Consider the following 21,752-nt stretch of genomic DNA (forward strand, 5'->3'; position numbering starts at 1 on the left):
GGCCACCACGCCTGGCTGATTTTTGTATTTTTAGTAGAGACAGGGTTTCACCATGTTGGCCAGGCTGGTCTCGAACTCCCAACCTCAAGGGATCCGCCCACCTTGGCCTCCCAAAGTGCTGGGATTACAGGCATGAACCACCGTGCCCAGCTATTAATTTTCTTTTCTTATTGATGTTCCCATATCTGCATGACAAAAGGAACTTTTCCTTATTTATGTTCTATCCCTAGCACATAGAAAAATGACGGGGACTTATTAATCACTCAGATATTTAAACAGAAGAATGGTTGAACGAATGAAGTTTTATAGTAGCCATCTGAGGCACTTGGTAAAACTACAGAATTTCAGCCTCCTCCCTTAAAATTGAGTCATTAGGGTTAGTTATGTAACCTAGAAATTTATAGTTTAACAAATACCCCATGATTGTTTTAACCAAGCAAATTTTGAAAATACTGATTTAATGGAAATAGTGCTGAGTGAGTGAGTGAGTGAGTGATCAGAGCTCATTGCAGCCTTGAACTTCTGGTTTCTAGTATCCTCTCACCTCAGCCTCCTGAGTAGCTGGGACGACAGGCACACGCCACCACACCCAGCTAATTTTATTTCTTTTTAAGAGATGGGGTCTTGCTATGTTGCCCAGACTGGCCTCAAACTCCTGGCTTCAAGTAATCCTCCAACTTCAGCCTCCTGAGTAGCTAGAATTACAGACTTGAAGCACTGTGCCCAGCTGGGGAGTTATCTTTTAGCCTTAGTATATTGATAGGAATTAGTTCAAGTTTTCCCAAAGTGTATATCATAGGACACTACTATACAAGGTATTTGATACAAAATGAATTCTTTTCCAATATGTTTAGGAATGCTGAATATTCTATTCTTCTTTTGGAGATTAGCTAAGGCAGTCATTAACATTATGAAGGGTATGAGAAATCACACTTTAGAGCAGTCAGCTTATCTATTGAATAGATTTGACAAGTCTACTTACAATCCCTGCCCCAAACCATTGCTCACCAAATCCCTATTAATGTACTAAGGAATATGTACTTCTGCACTAAGGAATATACACTGTACATGAAGTACAGTATGTGGTTCCATGCTACTATCGCAGCTGATTCTGTTATGGTTAACTGTCTACACAAGCCACTGTGTAGCAGATGGTGTGGACTAAAGTACACATTTTAGCTTAATGATCTTTAGAGGGTTTTTTTTTTTTTGGCATATGTAGGCTCTATATAGCTTTTTTAAACTATATTTTTATTACATAAAAAATTAAAATAAGGATTTTTGTCCTTTATGAGGTAGTGTAGAAACATAAAGAATTGGCAAACTAAGGAAAATAATAAAGCTCTTCAGAAAAACTTGACAGAGGCAGTTTTGCAAGTGAGTACCACCCACCATCATTTCACTCTGTCTCCATTCTCCCAGGTGCATGGCAGGAAACTAAAATCTTCATTCTTTACTATGTACCCAAGATAAGTTAAATATATTGAGCAAGTGCTGATTTGTAAAACTACCATATCATTACTGTTACAAGGAAATATTTTCAGTTCACTTTTCTGATTACATCTACCTATTGTTAATAGATACCTAATTTCTATTTTTTATTTGATCTATCATTTTGACTTACAGAGTATCTCTGGCTTTTGATTATAACTTGGTTGTATTTTGTCCTAAGAGTAGCTTTGTTTATGAAGGCCATCAAAGGATAAAACTAGTGACATTATTGGCACATAGTTCCTATTAGAGAAAATAATCTCTTTAAAATAAATGTCATTTTGAGTAATCTTTAGGACAACTCCCAGTCTTGGGCAAACTTGGGTGTGCCCTCACCAATGACATAGTCAGGAAAAGTGGTAAATGGGGGAGTTTAGACACAGAACAATTGAAAGGTGCTCAGACATATCTCAGCAGTGTTAGCATGATGACTGCACAATTTGGATTGCAAACCCAGAAACGCCCTTCAAGTTAAATCCACTAAACAATTGTAATTTTTACAGGCAAAACTAGTTTCATTCTAGTGGATTCATGGGCCTATATACTCCCAGATTGACCTTTGTTTTAGTTCTTTGGTTTTTTGTGTTTTTTTTTTTTTTTTTTTTTTTTGAGACAGAATCTTGCCCAGCCTTGTTTTAGCTTTTGTATATATTAATAAAAGATTTGCAGGTTCTTGGAGGTTAGTCTTCAGATTACTAAATAAGTATCAAGGATTGCCCATAATTTTTCAATTATAATAAATGAAAAATAAAAATCTAAGTTGAACTTGTAGGGAACTACACAAAAGACTTGTTTCTGGCTGGGCGCAGTGACTCACACCTGTAATCCCAGCACTTATGGGAGGTTGAGGCAGGTGGATCACGAGGTCAGGAGTTGAAGACCAGTCTGGGCAACATGGGTAAACCCCAACTCTACTAAAAATACAAAAATTAGCCAGGCATGGTGGCGGCCACCTGTAATCCCAGCTGCTCAGGAGGATGAGGCAGAGAATTGCTTGAACCCGGGAGATGGAGGTTGCAGTGAGCCGAGATTGAGCCACTGTACTCAGCCTGGTGACAGAGCAAGATTCTGTCTCAAAAATAAATAAATAAGTAAAAAATAGTACGCAAGACTTCATCTCAAAAAAAATAAAAAGACTTGTTTCTATTCATCTGAAGTATAGGAGGGTGTTCAAAGGAAGACTACTGGCTTGTCTAAAGAGTATACATATATCATATATGCACAGCTCAGAAGGCAAAAAAGTATATTACACAAGAGAGGAGTTAATTTTTTTCTTTTTTTTGAGATGGAGTTTCTCTCTTGTTGCCCACACTGGAGTGCAGTGGTGTGGTCTTGGCTCACTGCATCCTCTGCGTTCTGTGTTCAAGCTATCCTCCTGTCTCAGCCTCCAGAGTAGCTGAGAGTACAGGTGCACGCCACCACGCCCAGCTGATTTTTTTATTTTTAGTAGAGACAGGGTTTCACCATGTTGTTCAGGCTGGTCTCGAACTCCTGGTCTCAGGTGATCCACGCGCCTTGGCCTCCCAAAGTGCTGGGATTACAGGCATTAGCCGCTGCGCCCGGCTGAGTTAGTTCTTTTTAAAGGAAAAGTCATTTATATTTTCCTCTCTAAAACCATACCTAGTCTGCCAGAGTTATCTGAGATGTTTTCCTATTTCTTTTCATAGGCTATATTCCCTGGCAATTTCAAACAACTTGGTTTAGGCTATTATACCTTGTTTTAGAACAAGAAAGTGAGAATTACAGAATATTGAGAAGCAAAACCATAAATTGTCAAAGCATCAAGACTATAACCTTTTTCTTTGGGCAGTAGTGTGATGTGTCTTAGCCACTGATTAACCCAGGCATTAATTTTTTTAGAACTATAAGCATTAAAATATGAGGTTCTCAGCTTTTTCTGTTCCTGCACACCTGAGAGACACAAGGTATTCATATTAGTGACTATAGCTGGGAATCAGAATCTTGAAGGAGAAGTGTTGGTATGATTTAAAGAGAAAAATAGATGATGTGATAACCCTTCCCTAGCTTTTCCTCTAAAGTCACTGGAGTAGATTTAGATGATGACCAAGGTTCTTCTAGTTCTAAAATTCTATTATGCTTTTTCTACTCTTCTTTTCATGCCACATACCTACTTGCTTCTCTGTAATGATAGGGCCCAATTTTCCCTAAGGGAGAGGGTGACTACAGAACTGTTATTATTACTTTGTCTTATGTACAAGAACGACATATATATATATATATATATATATATATGGCGGGAGGTTGGGGGAGAGAGAAGGTCTTGCTGTCACCCTGGCTGGAGTGCAGTGGTATCATCATAGCTCACTGGGGCCTCTAACTCTTGGGTTCAAGGGAACCTCTTGCCTAAGCCTCCTGAGTAGCTGGGACTACAGGTGCACATGCCACTATGCCTACATAACTTTTAAAATGTTTTGTAGAGATGCGGTCTTTGTATGTTGCTCAGGCTGGTTTCAGACTCCTGGCCTCAGCTCCCCAGAATGCTGGGATTACAGGCAGGGGCCACTGCACCCAGCCCCAATATCCTTTATTTAGAATGGGCAGTAAGATAAGTTTAAAGTAAAAACTGGGAATTCACTTGCTGGTATGTTTGGGGAAAATATTCTAGAATAGGAACATTTCACATTTCCCCTTTTCAAACCAAATTAAGGAAAAAAAATCCCCTGAAAATAAATTATTATTATTATTATTTTTTTGAGACGGAGTCTCGCTTGTCGCCCAGGCTGGAGTGCAGTGGCGCGATCTCAGCTCACTGCAAGCTCCGCCTCCTGGGTTCCCGCCATTCTCCTGCCTCAGCCTCCTGAGTAGCTGGGACTGCAGGTGCCCGCCACCACGCCCGGCTAATTTTTTGTATTTTTAGTAGAGACGAGGTTTCAGCGTGTTAGCCAGGATGGTCTTGATCTCCTGACCTCGTGATCCGCCCACCTCAGCCTCCCAAAGTGCTGGGATTACAGGCGTGGGCCCCCGCGCCCGGCTATAAATTTTTAAATGTTCAAATAGTATTTAAAACTTTTATGGTAGAAATCAGGTTTCTACCTTACTTCCTTAATTAAAGTATATATATAGTGTATACTCCAGTATACATCAGAAACTGGAATTTGTCGAGTATTCTAATTGTTTCTTTCGGTCTGGGAGGCTTAAATTGTTAGATTTCATTAAATGATATATAAAATATATGTAGAATATGGAAGATATTTGAATTTTGTCTAAAACAACAATAATGTGATATAAAAATGTCTGAGATTTATTGTTAGACAAAATCACAGGTACTTTTATGTAATCTGTTGCATACATCATAACTGTAGAAAATACTAAACTTCAGTTAGAGGTTAGTGAAGATAAAGATGTAACTTTTTTCCCATTGTTCACATAAGCCCTGGTCTGCAATTATTTTTGTTACCCCAGGCACATTCAAGGAAGCCAGAATCCTCAGCGTCTCAAGAGATTTAGTCTTTGAGGAAAGTGGAACTTAGTCTTTTCTGTTTTTAGCTCTTAGTGCTTTTCAAACCTTTAAAATAAGCAAGTGGTTGACTGTTAAATGATGATTGTCAATATCTCTTACGTTAGGAACTTGGCTTATTGTCACTTATTTCAGATTACTAAAGAAATTGATATTTATGAAAGCCAATTTAGTCAGTGTATCTTAAAGTCAAACTAGAACATATCTGCTAATAGTAGTAAGTGCTTTATTTATGTCTTAACTTTGAGCTGCTATAGCCGTAAGTTTTTTTTTGTCATTAAAATGTTCCTTTGTCATTAAAAATATAACTCATGTCACAGCCCTGAATCATCCTTCTACTTTGCGAAACTATTGCTTGGTCAAATTTGTGTGATTAGTATTTTTTTTAATTTACTTTGTATTGTGGCAAAGTATATACAATACAGAAGTTACCATTTTAACTGTGTTTAAGTGTACAAGTCAGTGGCATTAATTACATTCACAGTGTTGTACACCCATTACCACTGTCTGTTTCCAGAATTCCTCATCACCCCAAACAGAAATGCTATATTCTTCAAGCAATAACATTCCGTACCCTACTCCACCCAACCCCTGGTATCCTCTAATCTACTTTCCATCTCTGTAAATTTGCCCTTTCTCAACATTTTATATAAATTGAGTCATATATTTATCTTTTTGTGTCTGGTTTGTTTTCTTAGCATAATGTGTTCAGGGTCCATCCATGTTGTCACGTGTCAGAATTTCATTCATTTTTATAACTGAATAATTTTCCGTTGTATATATATATTACATTTTGTTGATTCATTCATCTGTAGAAGTATACCTGGTAACGTTTTGGCTATTGTGAATAATTTTGCCATAAACTTTGTGGTAAAGTATCTGTTTGAGTCCCTGTTTTCAATTATTTTGGAAGTAGGAGTGGAATTGCTGATGGTAATTATATTTAACTTTATGAGGAATGTGATCATTCTTTACACTAGTTCATTCTATTTTTTTATTATCTTCACATTAATATTTCATAAGTTTTTTTTAATTTTTTGCTTATTTCCTTGGTTGACTTTTGTTACTGATTTTAAATAAATTATTTGTTTTGATCATTCATTTTTTTCTTTTCTTTTCAATTGTTTGTTTTTCAGACCCGAGTCAGAACTCCATCACAGGGGAACACAGCCAACTGTTAGGTATAGTATTTCTGTGGGGATTGACTCTATCCAAAGTCACCCTTAACTCGTTTATCCTAACAGACATTACTCCCTTCTCTGATTCTGTTTTCTCTCCCCTCCTTTTCTACTTCTCACCCATCAACTTTTTTCCTGCAGTTTCTATTCCCAACTTGGTAAGTTTTAGGAAACTACTTCTGTAATTGATTACTAAGACTCAGTTAAATTAAAAAGTAATTTTGCATGGTCTATGGTTAAAAAAAAAATCTAAGAACTAGAATTTTTTTAAGATAATTTGGAAAAGAAGGTATTATAATACCTGATAATATCTCTGACTTTGCAGCTAATTTTCCCTTTTTATTACTTTTCTTGGCCTTTTGATCACCTTTTTAATTATTGAAAGTACTTCATAAACAGCATGTCCTCAAGCAGTCCTTAGAATTTGGTGTTCCAGTTCCTTATCTATGAAACAAGTTATGGAAATGAATTTACTTCCTCTGGGTATCACTTCTTTAAAGTAAGTGTGTAATTTGACAAGAATATCTCTCTTTTTTGAGACAGTGTCTCGCTCTGTCACCAGGCTGGAGTGCAGTGGTGCGATCTCAGCTCGCTGCAACCTCCACCTCCCAAGTTCAAGCAATTCTTCTGCCTCAGCCTCCCAAGTAGCTGAGATTACAAGCGTGTACCACCACGCCCAGCCAATTTTTGTATTTTTAGTAGAGACGGGGTTTCACCATGTTGGAACCAGGATGGTCTCCATCTCCTGACCTCGTGGTCCGCCCACCTTGGCCTCCCAAAGCGCTGGGATTACAGGCGTGAGCCACTGCGCCCAGCCTTGACAAGAATTTCACAAGACCTCAGGACTGATAAATTTTCAAAATATCAAAAGAAACATACTCTGATGAGGCATTCAGCTCAAACAGAAGGTATATATATATATATATATATACACACAAAGAAAGTGAAAGTATCTCTTCTTCTTACCATCTCACTTCCACCTCTTAAAAGTACTTGCTGTTGATAGTTTTTTGGGAATTCTAGAAATTTTTAATTATAAATTTTTGTATTATATACGACTATCTTTTCCTTTTTATATCAATGATGTTATAGTAAATGGACTGTTCTATTATACAGACCACTTCTTTTTACTTAACATTTTACCTTGGACATCTTAGTACGTAAAGATCTGCTTCATTCCTTTGTGATGGAATAGTATTTCATTGTGCACCTGCACTATAATTTTATTCAGCCAGTTTCCTACTCATGAGCATTTATTTCCAGGTGTGTTACTGTTGTAGGTTATGTTGCAATGAATATCTTATCCTTATATCCTGCAGTCTTTTTTTTTTTTTTTTTCTTTTTTTTTGTGAGACAGAGTCTTGCTCTGTTGCCCAGGCTGGAGTGAAGTGGCACGATCTTGGCTCGCTGCAAGCCCCGCCTCCCAGGTTCACACCATTCTCCTGCCTCAGCCTCCCGAGTAGCTGGGACTACAGGTGCCCACACCACACCCGGCTAATTTTTTGTATTATCCTGCAGTCTTAATGCCAGTATATTTGTAGGATAAATTCCTAACAGTGGAATTCCTTACTCAAAAGATATATACATTTTTAAAAAGATACATCAGCTTAAACTCTCACAAGTATGGAGTAATGCTTGACTCCCTATAATAATAATAAACAGGTATTATTAATCTTAAAATAGTTTATTTAGCTAATAGGTAAAAATAGCATCTCTCGTTTTTTATTTATACTTCCTTCAGCATAAGTGAGGCTAAGTAATTTTTGGTATATTATTTAGTATGTTAACACTCGTGTGTGTGTGTATGCTTTGATTTGAGGCTTATTTTGATCACTGCTGAGCTTTTAGCTATAATATGTGTAAAGCAGCTGTGGAAAAATAAGCTATCAAAAAGTCCAAAGTAGGGAAAGTAAAAACTTCAGAGGATTAGTTGAAGAAACTGGGATACTCCTTTTTCGTTCTTTCTACATTAAAGACTTAGAATAGTCCTTGAGTTAATGAGAAGAGTTTATGAGACCATAGCCCTCATTCCTTTAGTGAGTTTATGTGCTGAAACAGTACCTGACATCCTAGGCACTCAGTATATATTTGTTAAGTAAATGGTTTGACATAAATATACAAATCTGATCACTAAGGTCCTGGCTGTGTGATCTTAGAGGTGGTTTTTTTTTTTTTTTTTTTTTTTTTAGACAGAGTCTTGATCTGTCGCCCAGGCTGAAGTGTGATGGCACCATCTTGGCTCACTGCAACTTCTGCCTCTCGGATTCAAGCAGTTCTCTGGCCTCAGCCTCCCGAGTAGCTGGGACTATAGGCGCATGTCACCATGCCCGGCTAATTTTCGTATTTTTAGTAGAGACAAGGTTTTACCATGTTGGTCAGGCTGGTCTCAAACTCCTGACCTCAGGTGATCCACCCACCGTGGCCTCTCAAAGTGCTGGGATTACAGACATGAGCCACCACTCCTGGCTACTTTTTAATACTTTTATGTTGGATAGTTTCTATACATCGCTCAAAATTAATCTTCTGTATATAAAAATTTTATATTTGGATCAGGAATTATTAAGCTTTCATTGAAAAATTTTGCCAGACTGTGAAAAGAACATCTTTCCTCTAAACTATGAAAGTGCTTCTGTCCCTGATACATACATGACAGGCAGAGATGTTTGAGAATAGGTCATTATCATCAGGAATACATGTACAATGGAGACAGCTTAGCTAATGAAGTGGACAGTCAAAAGTTGATACAGTTCCAGTATTACTAAGCTGGATTTTGTTCCCAGCTAACCACCTGCAGTAAAGGAAACCTAGGGAACTATAGGTAAAAAGAAATAACTTTGATTGTGAAGGAAGAGTTATATTAGTCATTATTAGCCAAAAAATTCTAATAATATTTGCAAAGAGACTACTTCAAACATTAATCTCATTTGGCAGCCTACAGTTGCATTCAAGTGTTAGCCAACCTGAGGATTTATCCAGTCTTCTAGCCAAATTATCAAGTATGTCCATCGTGCCAGCCTGAGTTCTCTCTCCTAGATTCATGGGGTCAGATCATATTTTCCTTTTTTCTCATGCTCTGAGGAACTATCATCTTCTGTCTTAAGTATCTGTGTTTTAGCTATAGCCTCAAAATCTTTAAAAGTCTGGTTTATTAAAAGAAATTCATGAGTTTGCAAAAGAGTGAAAGTTTTTTTTGTTGTATTTTCTAACCATCTCATAAGTTACTCAGAAAAGGCATTATAAGCTTGAATGAAAATCTTCTGGCTGGGTGCAGTGGTTCACCATGCCTGTAATCCCAGCACTTTTGGGAGGCCAAGGCAAGTGGATCACAAGGTCAGGAGTTCGAGACCAGCCTGGCCAAGATGGTGAAACCCCGTCTCTACTAAAAATAAAAAAAATTGGCTGGGCATGGTGGTGGGTGCCTGTAATCCCAGCTACTTAGGAGGCTTAGGCAGGAGAATTGCTTGAACCAGGAGGTGGAGGTTGCAGTGAGCCCAGATCACACCACTGCACTCCAGCCTGGGCGGCAGAGTGAGACTCTGTCTCAAACGAAAAAAAAAAAAAAAAAAGAAAGAAAGAAAAGAAAATCTTCCCAGCTCTCCCTAAAAACCTTGTTTAGGTTAATTTGGCCTGGTAGGTGAAAAACTGGTTCAGTTGCCTTGCCTGCTTAATTGAATTTGTAATAACATCTTTCAGACCGTTGCTGTTGAATTGGATATACAAAAGCCCTTTCCAGTCCTTCTAAATGTTTTTACTGTCAACAAGGCACAGTTATTTTAATGTATCTCCTGTTCCCACTGACTCATCAAGTCTCTTGCAAAACTCAAGATCAGGCTGGGGAGATATATGGGATGGTGAAACTGCTATTGTAATAACAAATCAAGCTGTACACCTGTGATTGGTGAACTTTTCTCTGTGTGTGTGTGTGTGTGTGTGTGTGTGTGTAGCTTTCCACTTAAAAATCTTTTTAGAAAGCTAGCAAGCAAACAAGCCATGGGTCCTGGCATTATTAAAAGTTTTATCAGGCATCCAAGGAAAAATAATTCCAGTCTTCTGCAGTCAGTCTCTCATAAGGAATAGCAAGTAACCACTACCTCAGTTTTGAAGCTTTTGCAACCTTGATAACCAAAACTTAAGAATGGCAATATGAGATTAAAAAAAAAAAAAAAATGTAGGCCAACCTTACTTAGGAACATATCTACAATCCTGAACAAAATATTTGCAATCTGAATCAAGCAACATATTTTTTTAAATTACCCCCATCATCAAGTTGAGTTTCTGCTAGATATCCATGGTTGGTTTAATGTTGAAAGTTAATTTATATACTTCATTATATTAACAAATTAAAATAAAAATATCATATAATAATCTTAATAGATGTTGAAAAAGCATTTGATTTGAAACATACCTGATATGGTTTGGCTGTGTCTCCACCCAAATCTCAACTTGACGTGTAATTCCCATAATCCCCACGTTTTGTGGGAGGTAACTGAATCATGGGGGCGGTTTTCTCTATGTTGTTCTTATGATCGTGAGTGAGTCTCACAAGAGCTGATGGTTTTATAAGCATCACACAATTTCCCCTCCTTGTACTCATTCTCTCTCCTGCCGCCCTTTGAAGAGGGGCCTTCCACCATGATTATAAGTTTCCTGAGGATTCCCCAGCCGTGCTGAACTTTGAGTCAGTTAAACCTCTTTTCTCTCTTTTTTTTTTGTTTTTGTTTTTCGTTTTGTTTTTTGAGACAGAGTCTAGCTCTGTCACCCAGGCTGGACTAAAGTGGCATGATCTTGGCGTACTGCAACCTCCGTCTCCCAGGTTCAAGTGATTTTCCTTCCTCAGTCTCCCAAGTAACTGGGATTACAGGCACCCACCACCACACCTGGCTAATTTTTGTATTTTCAGTGGAGATGGGGTTTCCCCATGTTGGCCAGTCTAGTCTCAAACTCCGAGCCTCAAGTGATCCACCTGCCTCATCCTCCCAAAGTGCTGGGATTAGAGGTGTGAGCCACTGTACTCAGCCAAACCTCTTTTCTTTATAAATTACCCAGTTTCGGGTATCTCTTCATAGCAGCACGAGAAAGGACTAATACAGTAAAAACTCAATATTTAAGTTTATGAATTCATAATGATAATTTAAAAAACTAGCCAGGCACAATGGCTCATGTCTGTAGTCCCAGCACTTCAGGAGGCTGAGGAGGGAGGTAGGAGGATTGCTTGAGGCCAGGGGTTCAAGAGGAGACTGGGCAACATTGCAAGAACCCATCTCTACAAAGAAGCAAAAAATAATTAACTAGGCATGGTGGTATACGCCTATAGTCCTAGCTACTCTGCAGGCTACAGTAAGCTGTGATGGTACCACTACACTCCTCCAGCCTGGGCAACAGAGTGATACCCTGTCTCTAAAAACAAAACAAAACAAAACCCACAACTAATTGGTCACCATTGGAGCATTTAGTGAACCAATTATTCTGAGAACCAGTCAGTAAAGAGAAAGAATTATTTGTCCTGTTTTTAACTGAACCACTTGGTAATCAAATAGTAGATTAAAGGAAATGTCTCTTTATATAGAGATATTCCAGCTAATAAATGAAGGAACAATAATGGAATGGGAATATTACCATTTAGTAACCTCTCATAAATTAATGGAGCTAGGCATGACTCATCAACAATTGCTAATATCTCAAAAGGAAAGACAACCAGATGACAATGATGTGTACCTCCTGGCAGATCATAAAACCACTGTGAAGTAGTTTTCCTCCCTACCCTCCTAGAAGTACTGAATGTGATTAAGCTTTTAGATTCAACTACCAATTTATAGGAATTACAAAAAAAAAAAAAAAAAAAGAACATGTTAAACAGCATCACATGGATGCCATCATCAAAACCCAGACCATCACAAACTCTCCAGGACAAATGACATGGTTTCCTTAACAAATCAATGGCAAGACAAAGTATAAAATCAAAAACATTATAGCATTTGGGATAACCTTTCAGATTTTTCAGATTCACATAGTCACATAGTACAAACCCAAACCTGTGCCAAGGGAAATTAAGTACACTTACTACTCTCTTGCCTAGCTCAGACCAGCAAGGCCATTTGGCAAGATTAGGAAGCTGAAGGAGTAACTTGAGATTTATCTGGGGCCCAAATTATAGTATAAGTGGTAATTGACAAATGCAACATTATGGAAGTAATAACATCACAACAAGAAAGTGTTTATAAAGAGTAAGACCTTTGGTGTGCCTTTTTTCTGTTTACAAAAAAAAGTATGCCATAAAAAACAGAAATCTGAAATCTGTAGTGGAACCATCCTATCAGTTTTCATTTGAATTATGCAGTGAAACACCAGTAAGTTTCCCAAAAATATCAGCATTATTTAGACAGTAAAATGAGAAAAAGGAAGCACAATAGTGTCTGGGCACGGTGGCTCATGCCTGTAATCCCAGCAGTTGGGGAGGCTGAAGCGGGTGGATCACCTGAGGTCAGGAGTTCGAGACCTGCCTGGCCAACATGGCAAAACTAAAAATGCAAAAAAATATGTCTACTAAAAATACAAAAAAATTAGCCAGGCACGGTGGCAGGTGCCTATAATTCCAGCTACTCAGGAGGCTAAGGTAGGAGAATTGCTTGAACCCGGGAGGCGGAGGTCACAGTGTGCTGAGATTGTGCCACTGCACTGCAGCCTGGGTAACAGAGCAAGACCCTCTCTCAAAAAAAAAAAAAAAAAAAAAGAAACATAATAGTAATCTGATAGGTGATGTAATGCAAACCATTACTGAGGCCAGTCTCAGTGGGGATCCTTCAAAGGACTCATCTTAGGAGTCTGAATGATCCTAAAAGAGTCCTGGAATATGGATTTGGTTCTTAGTTCCTGCAGAGTAAAGATTATTTGCTATTCAGAAACTAGAAGTTCCATTCCATCTGGTATTTCCTGGGGTCACAAGAGTGACCTAAAGTTTTGAAGGCTGAACTCTAAAGCAGCATGGTTTGCCACCAAGATATTCAAGCCAAAAATTAATCCATGCCTTTCAATATAACCACTTCTAATTTCATGCCTTTTGGTATAACCACACTTGATGAAAGCTTCATTTCTTCCCTTGGAAAGCCTTGACCTTTCATGGCTGTTCCACAAGCCATGATTGACCAGGAACTCTATGGGAGCCTCCCATTGCACAACACTACCCCAAGTAGACCATGAGTAGGACGATATTGGAGGCATCATTGGTCTCATAAAATGTAGACAAAAATATCCAGGGATAGTAAGCAAGCAAATGGAGGGTGGGCCAGAAACAGCCAGGATCCAGACTGATGATAATAATAAATCGAATTGTCATAAAAGTTATGGTGATTTCACCTGAAACTTGAGACTAGAGAGGTCCATACATAGAGGTGCCAGGGATGCAGCAAGGGGAGCCAGAGCTGCTAGGATGTGGCTTGGACAGCAGGTAGCAGAATGGAACAGGATTGTCTCATGCCAGATTTTTATAAGGGCATCATTGTTATTGAATAGCAGAGAGGTAATATGTTGAACTCTTACTCCCATAACCCTCAAGAGAAATGATATGGTCCTGAGACTGGGATACAAAATTCTATTAAATGTTTAAATCAGTAAAGGATGTAGTTAGGAAGATTAGCAAACTCCTCAGGAATAAAAGACTGTTTAAAGAGAAGGAAAATAAATGGATCTTATAGAAAAGAAAATATAGATAGATAGATATAACAAAGAAGTTAAAACAGTAGCTTAGTAATAGGTAAATAGTGTAAACAAAAAAAAAAAAAAAAAAAAAACTACACCTAGATACATCTTAATGAAACTGCAGAATATCTAAGAAAAGATCTTGTAAGCAGCCACAAAGGACAGTTCATCAAAGGAACAACAGAATGACAAAAGAATTCTCAATACCAAAACACAAATCCACAAACACAAGCCAGAAAACACAAATAAGTATACACAAAAATTTTGTAGAGACAGGGTCTCACAATGAGACAATGCTCATGCTAGTCTCACTCAAACTCCTGCCCTCAAGCAGTCCTCCTGCCATGGCCTCCCAAAGTACTGAGATTACAGGAGAGAGCCACTGCGCCCAGCCTAGAGACATCTCTGACGGTCACTACTGGAGGTGCTACTGGCATCTAATGAGTAGAGGTCAGGGATGCTCTTAAACATTCTGCAGTGCACAGGACAGTCCCCCACAATAAGTAATTATTTGCTGCAAAATTCCATAGTGCTGAGTTTGAGAAACCTAAAGGAATTCTAAGGAATATACCTCAAGAAAGAATAAAATGATCCTAGAAGACTAGTTGTCTGAAATGTAAGAAAGAATAGTGAATAAATGAACTAGTAAACTTGTACATCAACCCAAATCAGTGTTGTCTCTATAAAACAACTCTAATATCTTATTTGTGGAGGTTTTTGTTTGTTTGTTTGTTTTTGTTTTTAAAAAGAGACTACTGGAAACGTTGGACACCAATATTAGGTAAGTCAGGAGGAGAAAGTTGGAATTGAAGTATCAGAAAGTCTTTGTGTTGTTCAGGAGGATGTCAAGCAATTGTTTAAACTTATTTAACAATTTAAGTAAAATATGTAGTAAAATTTCAAGGGTCATTGCTAAAAGAACAGAAATAGAGGATGGAAACTAGAGGGAAAAATGGCATTAGGGAAAAACAAACCAGAAAATCCAAAGAGTGGGAGAGACAGAGACAGAGGATGAGAATGAATCGTAGAGACAGAACGAGTAAAAAGATGTTAGAACCCTGTCTAAATATATTAATCACTAAGGTTGATGCGCTGAACTTGGCAGTTCAAAAGATAGATTGTCAGACTTTAGAAAATCCAACCCAAACAAATAGATGATAAACTGTGTTGTTTAAAATGCCAGTAAATTTGGAGGTAATTTGGTAAGCAAAATAATAATAACTAAACAATAGATGTATGTTTAAAATTGTTGTGCCAGCCAGGCCCAGTGGCTCACGCCTGTAATCCCAGCACTTTGGGAGGCTGAGGCAGGCCGATGGCTTCAGCCCAGGAATACAAAGCAACATGGCAAACCCTCATCCACAAAAAAATTCCAAAACTTAGCTGTTCATGGTGGCATGAGCCTGTAGTCCTAGCTACTTGGGAGGCTGAGGTGGGAGGATCTCTTGGGCCCAGGAGGTCGAGGCTGCAGCGAGCCGTGATCGTACCACTGTACTCCAGACTGGGTATAAGAGTGAGACCCTGTCTCAAAAACTAATAATAATGATAAATAAAATTGTCATACCTTCCTGGTGAATTAAACCTTTTGTTATTATGTGGGTACCTTCTAATTCCTAATAAAATTTTTCTCTTACAAATTTATCTGATACTAATAAAATTATATCAGCTTTCTTTTGGTTAGTATTGGCTTGATGTATCTCTTTCCTTAATGTTTTCTTAATGTTCAGCTTTTGTATGCCCTTATATCTCTTATGAATAGTATGTGTCTAGATTTTATTGTTTAATCCAGTCTCTTTGTCTTACTTAGTCTATTTACATTACTGGTATTATTGATATACTTGGACCATTGTGCCATCCTAAATTATTTGTCCCACTTTTTCTGCTTCTTTATAATCTCTTCTTTAAAAAAAAAAAAAAAAAGTTATATTACCCTTGCTTCCCAAATGAACATTTTGGGAAGACTCTCACATTACTGTCTCCTTTGCACCAACCACATCATGTTGTTTCAATCAGAAAAGGAGGGACTATTCAATAAATGGATTTGGAAGAACTATCCATTAACCAGCTTATGTGGTCTGGATCCTTTCTGTCTTTCTAAATATGCTCTCCTTTCCTCACTCTCCTTTAGCTCTGTTGTCCTTTCTGCTTTATTAATTCACTAAAATTGTTTCTGCTTTAGGATCTTTTGAAATTGCTATATTCCCTCTGCCTGAAATGTAGGCTTTTCCTTACTGTCCTATGCCAGGAGTGTGCTGCAGCCAGCTCATATCATCAGCTCACAAGAGCCAGTTATGCGAATCTCTTCCCAAAACCAGGTTCATCGTTTTCACATTAGTAGTTTGAAAATGGCCATGCGTGAGTATTTATACCACAGACATTGTCAAGTACTGTAAGTCAGGGGTTTGTTTTAACTCTTTAGAGGCTGCTTATCAGCACACCTGTGATCTTACATGAAGCCATCATTCCCCTCCCTAGTCATAGTCTCTCCCAGTACATATTTGATTTTCTTCCTTGAACTTATCACTTCTTGAAATTCTTTTTGGGTTTTTTTGTTTGTTTTTATTTTGTCTTGTTTTTTTATTGCTGCTGTTGTTGTTTTTACTTACTTTCTGTCTTCTGTAATTCAGTATATGCACAGTGAAGGCAGGGTCTTTAACTGCCATGTCCACTGCTATACCCCTAGGACCCAGAACAGTAGCTAGTACATCCTAGGAATGTAATAAATATTAGTTGAATAAATGAATTACTCAAAAGTGGTAATAATTTTAAGCTGTACTCTTTAGAATTTTCTGGAGCCATTAGGAAGAGGAAAATAATTACATTTTTCTTTCTTTTTATAACTTTTTGTTACTGAAAATATCAAAGGTACACAAAAGTAGAATAGCATAATGAACTTTTCTGAATGCATCACCCAGCTTCATCAGTGTTACAAATCTGTTTTCTAGATCCTACCTAATTTTTCTCTAAATTGTTTTGAAGAAAATTCCAGACATCATATGATTTTACTTGCCCTTTAAAAAAAAAAAAAAGCGATATATTTTCGCTTATTTTTTGTTTTAAAAATGCCCTTTTACCTTTGATTTGTTGAGTCAGGATCCTAACAATGTTCATTTGCAACTAGTTGATATGTTTTTTAAGTCTCTTTTATCTATAAAAGTTCACCATTTAAGTTTATGCCATTTATTTGTTGAAGAAGTCAGATCATCTTGAAAATTTCTCATATTCTGAATTTGGTGATTAGATCCTTCTAATGTTTAACATGTTCCTCCTTTGTGTTTTCTTTGAACTGATAGATTTTGAAGCTTGATTAGATTCAATTTCCATTCTTTTGGCAAGAATACATCATAGCTTGTACAGCGTATTTTTCATTGTATTACAGGAGATTGTGTTCTCCTACCTTCAGAGATGTTAAGGCTGATTAGCAGGCTCCAGATCACCCTCATCCATCCATTGTAAAGTTCTGCCTCAGCCTTTCACCTAATGGTTTTAACAACCATTGATGATCGTTGCCTAAATCCGTTATTTCATTAGTGATTTTTTTCTATCATTCCATCTATCATTAATAAGCTGGAATGCTTCTATAAGGAAGAAATTTTCTTTTAATTATTGGTTACCCTGAAATACAGTTGGTGCAAGAAAGGCAAGATGATTGCTTCTTTCCGTTTATTTTTTTCTATTTATTAATGTTATTTTTCAGAGGCATGTGTTGTTTCCTTAACCCCGCAAAGGTGACTAATTTTTCAGAATATAATTTTGAGTATTTCATAAATTTGCATTTCAATCCATCACATTATTTATTTTTAATGTTTATATTATTCCATTTTGGGGCATTGGGAACCCCTTCAGTTTGGCTCTGTGCCCTTTGACGTGACCCAGTAATTTTAATAGTTTATTGGCTGTTTCTCAAGCCCATCCTTATACATTTAAACTTATAGGGTTTTAAATTCTTTAATTTTTATATTGGTATTTATTTCCCCAGTATTGAAAATCTTAGTTTTTAATAGCATTTATGTTTTTTTTTAAATTTTTCTCTTCTCTCCTGCCAGACTCTGTAATTATATAACTTTTGCATAATAATGAAACAAAGTTAAGGAAGTGCTCAAATAAAACAAAGTTTGCTGTCTTATAGACCTGGTCTCTTTTTTTTCCTCATAGCTGTTTCACCAAAGTTTTGTCAGATGCCTCTTTTAACATTAAAAAAAAAATGTGGAAGGGTTTGTACAAACTAATAGTTAAATGACATAATTTTTTTCTTTTTTCAACTTTTTTGCCCCCTGAGACAGGGTCTTACCCTGTTACCCAGGCTGGAGTGCAGTGGATCAGTCACAGCTCATTTGCAGTCTTGAACTCCTGGGCTCAGGATATCTTCCTGCCTGAATAGCTGGAACTATAAGTACGCACCACTATGCCCTGCTAATTTTTTAAACTTTTTTGTAGCAGCAGGGTCTCAGTGTTGCCCAGGCTGGTCCGGAACTCCTGGGCTCTAGCAGTCCTCCCACCTGGGCCTCCCAAAGTTCTAGGATTACAGGCATGAGTCACCACGCCTGCCCTATGTTTTTTCAACTTTTATTTTGGATTTAGAGGGTACATGTACAGGTTTGTTACATGTGTATATCACATGATGCTGAGGATTGGGGTATAGGTAATCCTTTCACCCATGTAGGAAGCATAGTGACACAGGATTTTTCTTGGCTACTTTGCCAGCCAGAGACCTCCAGCTAGCAATATCCATGCCCAGGCTTTTCTCAGGCCCAAGCTCACCAGAAGAGATGCCTCGTCTATTCAGCCTGCTGTGCTGTGCCTGGCTTGCACTCCAGTGCAGATCCTGCAGCCATTGCAACTGTACACTCAGCCCCTGGTAGGAGGGGGTGAGTGAGCGAGCAAGTGCAGTGTCCAGCTGGCTGCTCCAAGTAGTGAGGCAGAAGCGGGCTGTATGTGGGACTTGCTGCTGGACCAGGCATGTCACACTGAGGGGAACATGGTGGCACCCAAACTGGTGTCCGCAACCCTAAAACCTCAGGGGGAGTGTTACAGTGTGCTAATAGCTCTTTTAGCCCCACCATCTGCAGCCCGATGGATGGCTGTATGTTAACAGCTCTGTCAGTCCTGTTGTCCCTGCTCCGGCCTGCTGCTGCTTCCTGTTGCGTGGGGTAGCTGCCCTCCACTGGTGGAGCATGGAGGGCCACAGTATTATAGCCTTCTTTGTACCTGTGTTTGGTGGGTCCTGAGTTCTTGTCCCACATCCAAGAAGAATGAGGTTGTGCTGATGATCAAAGGGTGAGGAGGGCAGAGAAGAATTTTACTGAATGACAAGAAACAGTTCTCAGCCGAGAGGGCATGTGAGGGTGGTCTCTTGTCTTTCACTGGGGCTGGGTCTGGGGCCTTTATGGGCTCAGAATGGGGGAGTGCATGCTGATTGGTTTGTGAGTGTGCAAAAAAGGCTAAAACAAAGGCACCACTGAAAGGTGGGCATGACAGTGTAAAAAAACCAGTTAGGGAAGGGTAGATATACGTAAAATAGGTGAAGGGTGGGGAACCAGTCAGAGGAAACAGGAAGAGAGGTTCTCAATCCAGTCCGTGGATTTATCCAAGAATTGTAGTTAGCCTTTAAACTGTCTTTGGCTTGAAGGTTGGGTTTCAGTTGCATGTAATGATCATACAAGTGCATGTGTCTTTCTGGTAGAATGATTTATTTTCCTTTGGGTATATACCCAGTAATGGGATTGCTGAGTGGAATGGCAGTTCTAAGTTCTTTGAGAAATCTCCAAATTGCTTTCCACAGTGGCTGTGTTACATTCCCACCAGCAGTGTATAAGTGTTTCTTTTTCTCCACAACCTCACCAACATCTGTTATTTTTGATTTTTTAATAATTGCCATTCTGACTGATATGAAATGCTCATCACTGAAATCATCAGAGAAATGCATATCAAAACTTCATATAATTTATAAAAAGGTCAGACAGCTGTGGAGGCAGAGAGCTTTTATTGTCATTATCAGCAGCAATAGTGTGTAAAGGAGACTACATCTAACACAGTATTATACCCTGAGTATATACTCAATATTTTTTTTTCTCTTAAACTTAGGTGATTTTAAGAATAGAGTGTCAGCTGGGTGCAAGTGGTTCACGCCTGTAATCCCAGCACTTTGGGAGGCTGAGGTGGGCGGATAACTTGAGGCCAGGAATTCGAGACCAGCCTGGCCAACGTGGTGAAACCCCATCTCTTTTAAAAATACAAAAAATCAGTTGGGCGTGGTGGTATGCACCTGTAATCCCAGCTACTTGGAGGCTAAGACAGGAGAATCTCTTGAACCAGGGAAGCGGAGGTTGCAGTGATCTGAGATTGTGCCACTGTACTCCAGCCTGGGCGACAGAACGAGGCTCCATCTCGGGAAAAAAAAAAAAGAAGAATAGAGTCTTCATGGGCTGGAATTCCAAAAGAATAGTGTCTCTAGGGGTCTTTATTCTTGTTAAGGAAAGGAATGACCCATGTTTACTCCTTAGAGTTTTATTTTTGTTCCTGCTGGAGAGGGGGCCATATTCTCCAAGCAATGCTGGTTGAATTCTAAGATTAAATTTGAATATGAAAATAGGTTATATTAATACTGAAGCAACATAAACTAATCTGGTGCTGATGTTTCTTCATCAGAAACCAGTGAGAAACTAACTTGGTCTACCTTTTTTTTTTTTCCAGACGATGGACGTAAAAAAGCTCGAAACGCTTATCTCAATAATTCCAATTATGAAGAAGGAGATGAATATTTTGATAAAAATTTGGCACTCTTTGAGGTAATATTTTGGAGAAAACTATGGACTGAGACTTTAGAAACAGAGATCTCATGATAGCCATATTTTACCCCATTTGGTTTTAAAATTTTACAAGCTGTATAATTTCATGTTAAAAGAAAATATCATGATTATTGTAACTTGTAGTAAATTTTGTCTGTGTAATCTAATTATAGTGAGTAACTATTAAATCAAATTGTTATGTAGTAAGGAAGAGGAGTTTGACTTCTTGGACATATCAATTACCTTGCAATCTAATTCAATTGTGATTTAATTGTTTTTATTAGAATAATCTTTCTTCTAAGTATAAATCAGTGTATTTCTCCACCCTTTGTCGGGAAGGACTATTATTTGTCTTAGAACTAACTAAACAAAAATCACTGTGGGAAGCAGGCTTCCAGATTGCAGGACCTGTATGTCTTTTTTTTTAATTGTCAAATAATAATTGTATATATTTATGGATTACAATGTGATATTTTGATATTTGTATACATTGTGGAATGATTAAATCAAGCAAATTAGCATATCTATCACCTAGTATACTTATTTTTGTGGTGAGAATATTTGAATTTTACTTTCTTAGCAATTTTGAAATATACAATATGTTAACTATAGTCGCTATGCTATGTGCAATAGATCTCAAAAACGTATTTCTCCTGCCTAACTGAAACTTTGTATCCTGTGACTAACCTTTCCCCCTTCCCCTATGTATCCCCCAAGCATCTGGTAACCACCATTCTATTACTAGGAGTTTCTACTTTTTAAATCCCATGTAAGTGAGATCATGTGCTATTTATCTTTCTGTGCCTGGCTTATTTCACTTAACATAATGAAGAGGACCTGTATATCTTATCTGAATAAGACAACATGGACTCTGTGGCCAGGCTCCATAAGCTGTGGCCAGGTTGTTGAAAGGAGCCTGGTTTATTTCAGCACTACGTTTTTCTGGCTTTCAACAATGATGCATGTGCCACTTCTCTCAATGTACCTTTTTTTTAGTTTGTTTTTGAGACAAGGTCTTGCTCTGTCACCCAGGCTGGAGTGCAGTGGTAAGATCACAGCTTGACCTCCTGGGCTCAAGGGAGCCTGCTACCTCAGCCTCCCTAGTAGCTGGAACTGCAGGCA

General features: G+C 38.2%; 1 protein-coding gene across 7 annotated transcripts in view; it reads left to right on the forward strand.

Annotated features, from left to right (window-relative positions):
- The window catches only part of SLC12A6 (solute carrier family 12 member 6), a 111,009-nt gene that overhangs the window by 56,743 nt on the left and 32,514 nt on the right, over positions 1-21,752 (forward strand). For 4 of the 7 annotated variants that reach the window (XM_023230254.3, XM_023230255.2, XM_023230258.3 and 1 more), the window contains exons 2-3: positions 6,106-6,150; positions 20,536-20,630. In XM_023230254.3, the coding sequence (XP_023086022.1) occupies positions 6,106-6,150; positions 20,536-20,630 (140 nt within the window). Of the gene's footprint in view, positions 1-6,105; positions 6,151-6,849; positions 7,056-20,535; positions 20,631-21,752 lie in introns of those variants that run through there. The other 3 variants (XM_023230257.3, XM_023230256.3, XM_023230260.2) reach the window with 2 other exon arrangements.

This window comes from Piliocolobus tephrosceles, chromosome 6, assembly GCF_002776525.5.
Source record: "Piliocolobus tephrosceles isolate RC106 chromosome 6, ASM277652v3, whole genome shotgun sequence".
NCBI lineage: Eukaryota > Metazoa > Chordata > Mammalia > Primates > Cercopithecidae > Piliocolobus > Piliocolobus tephrosceles.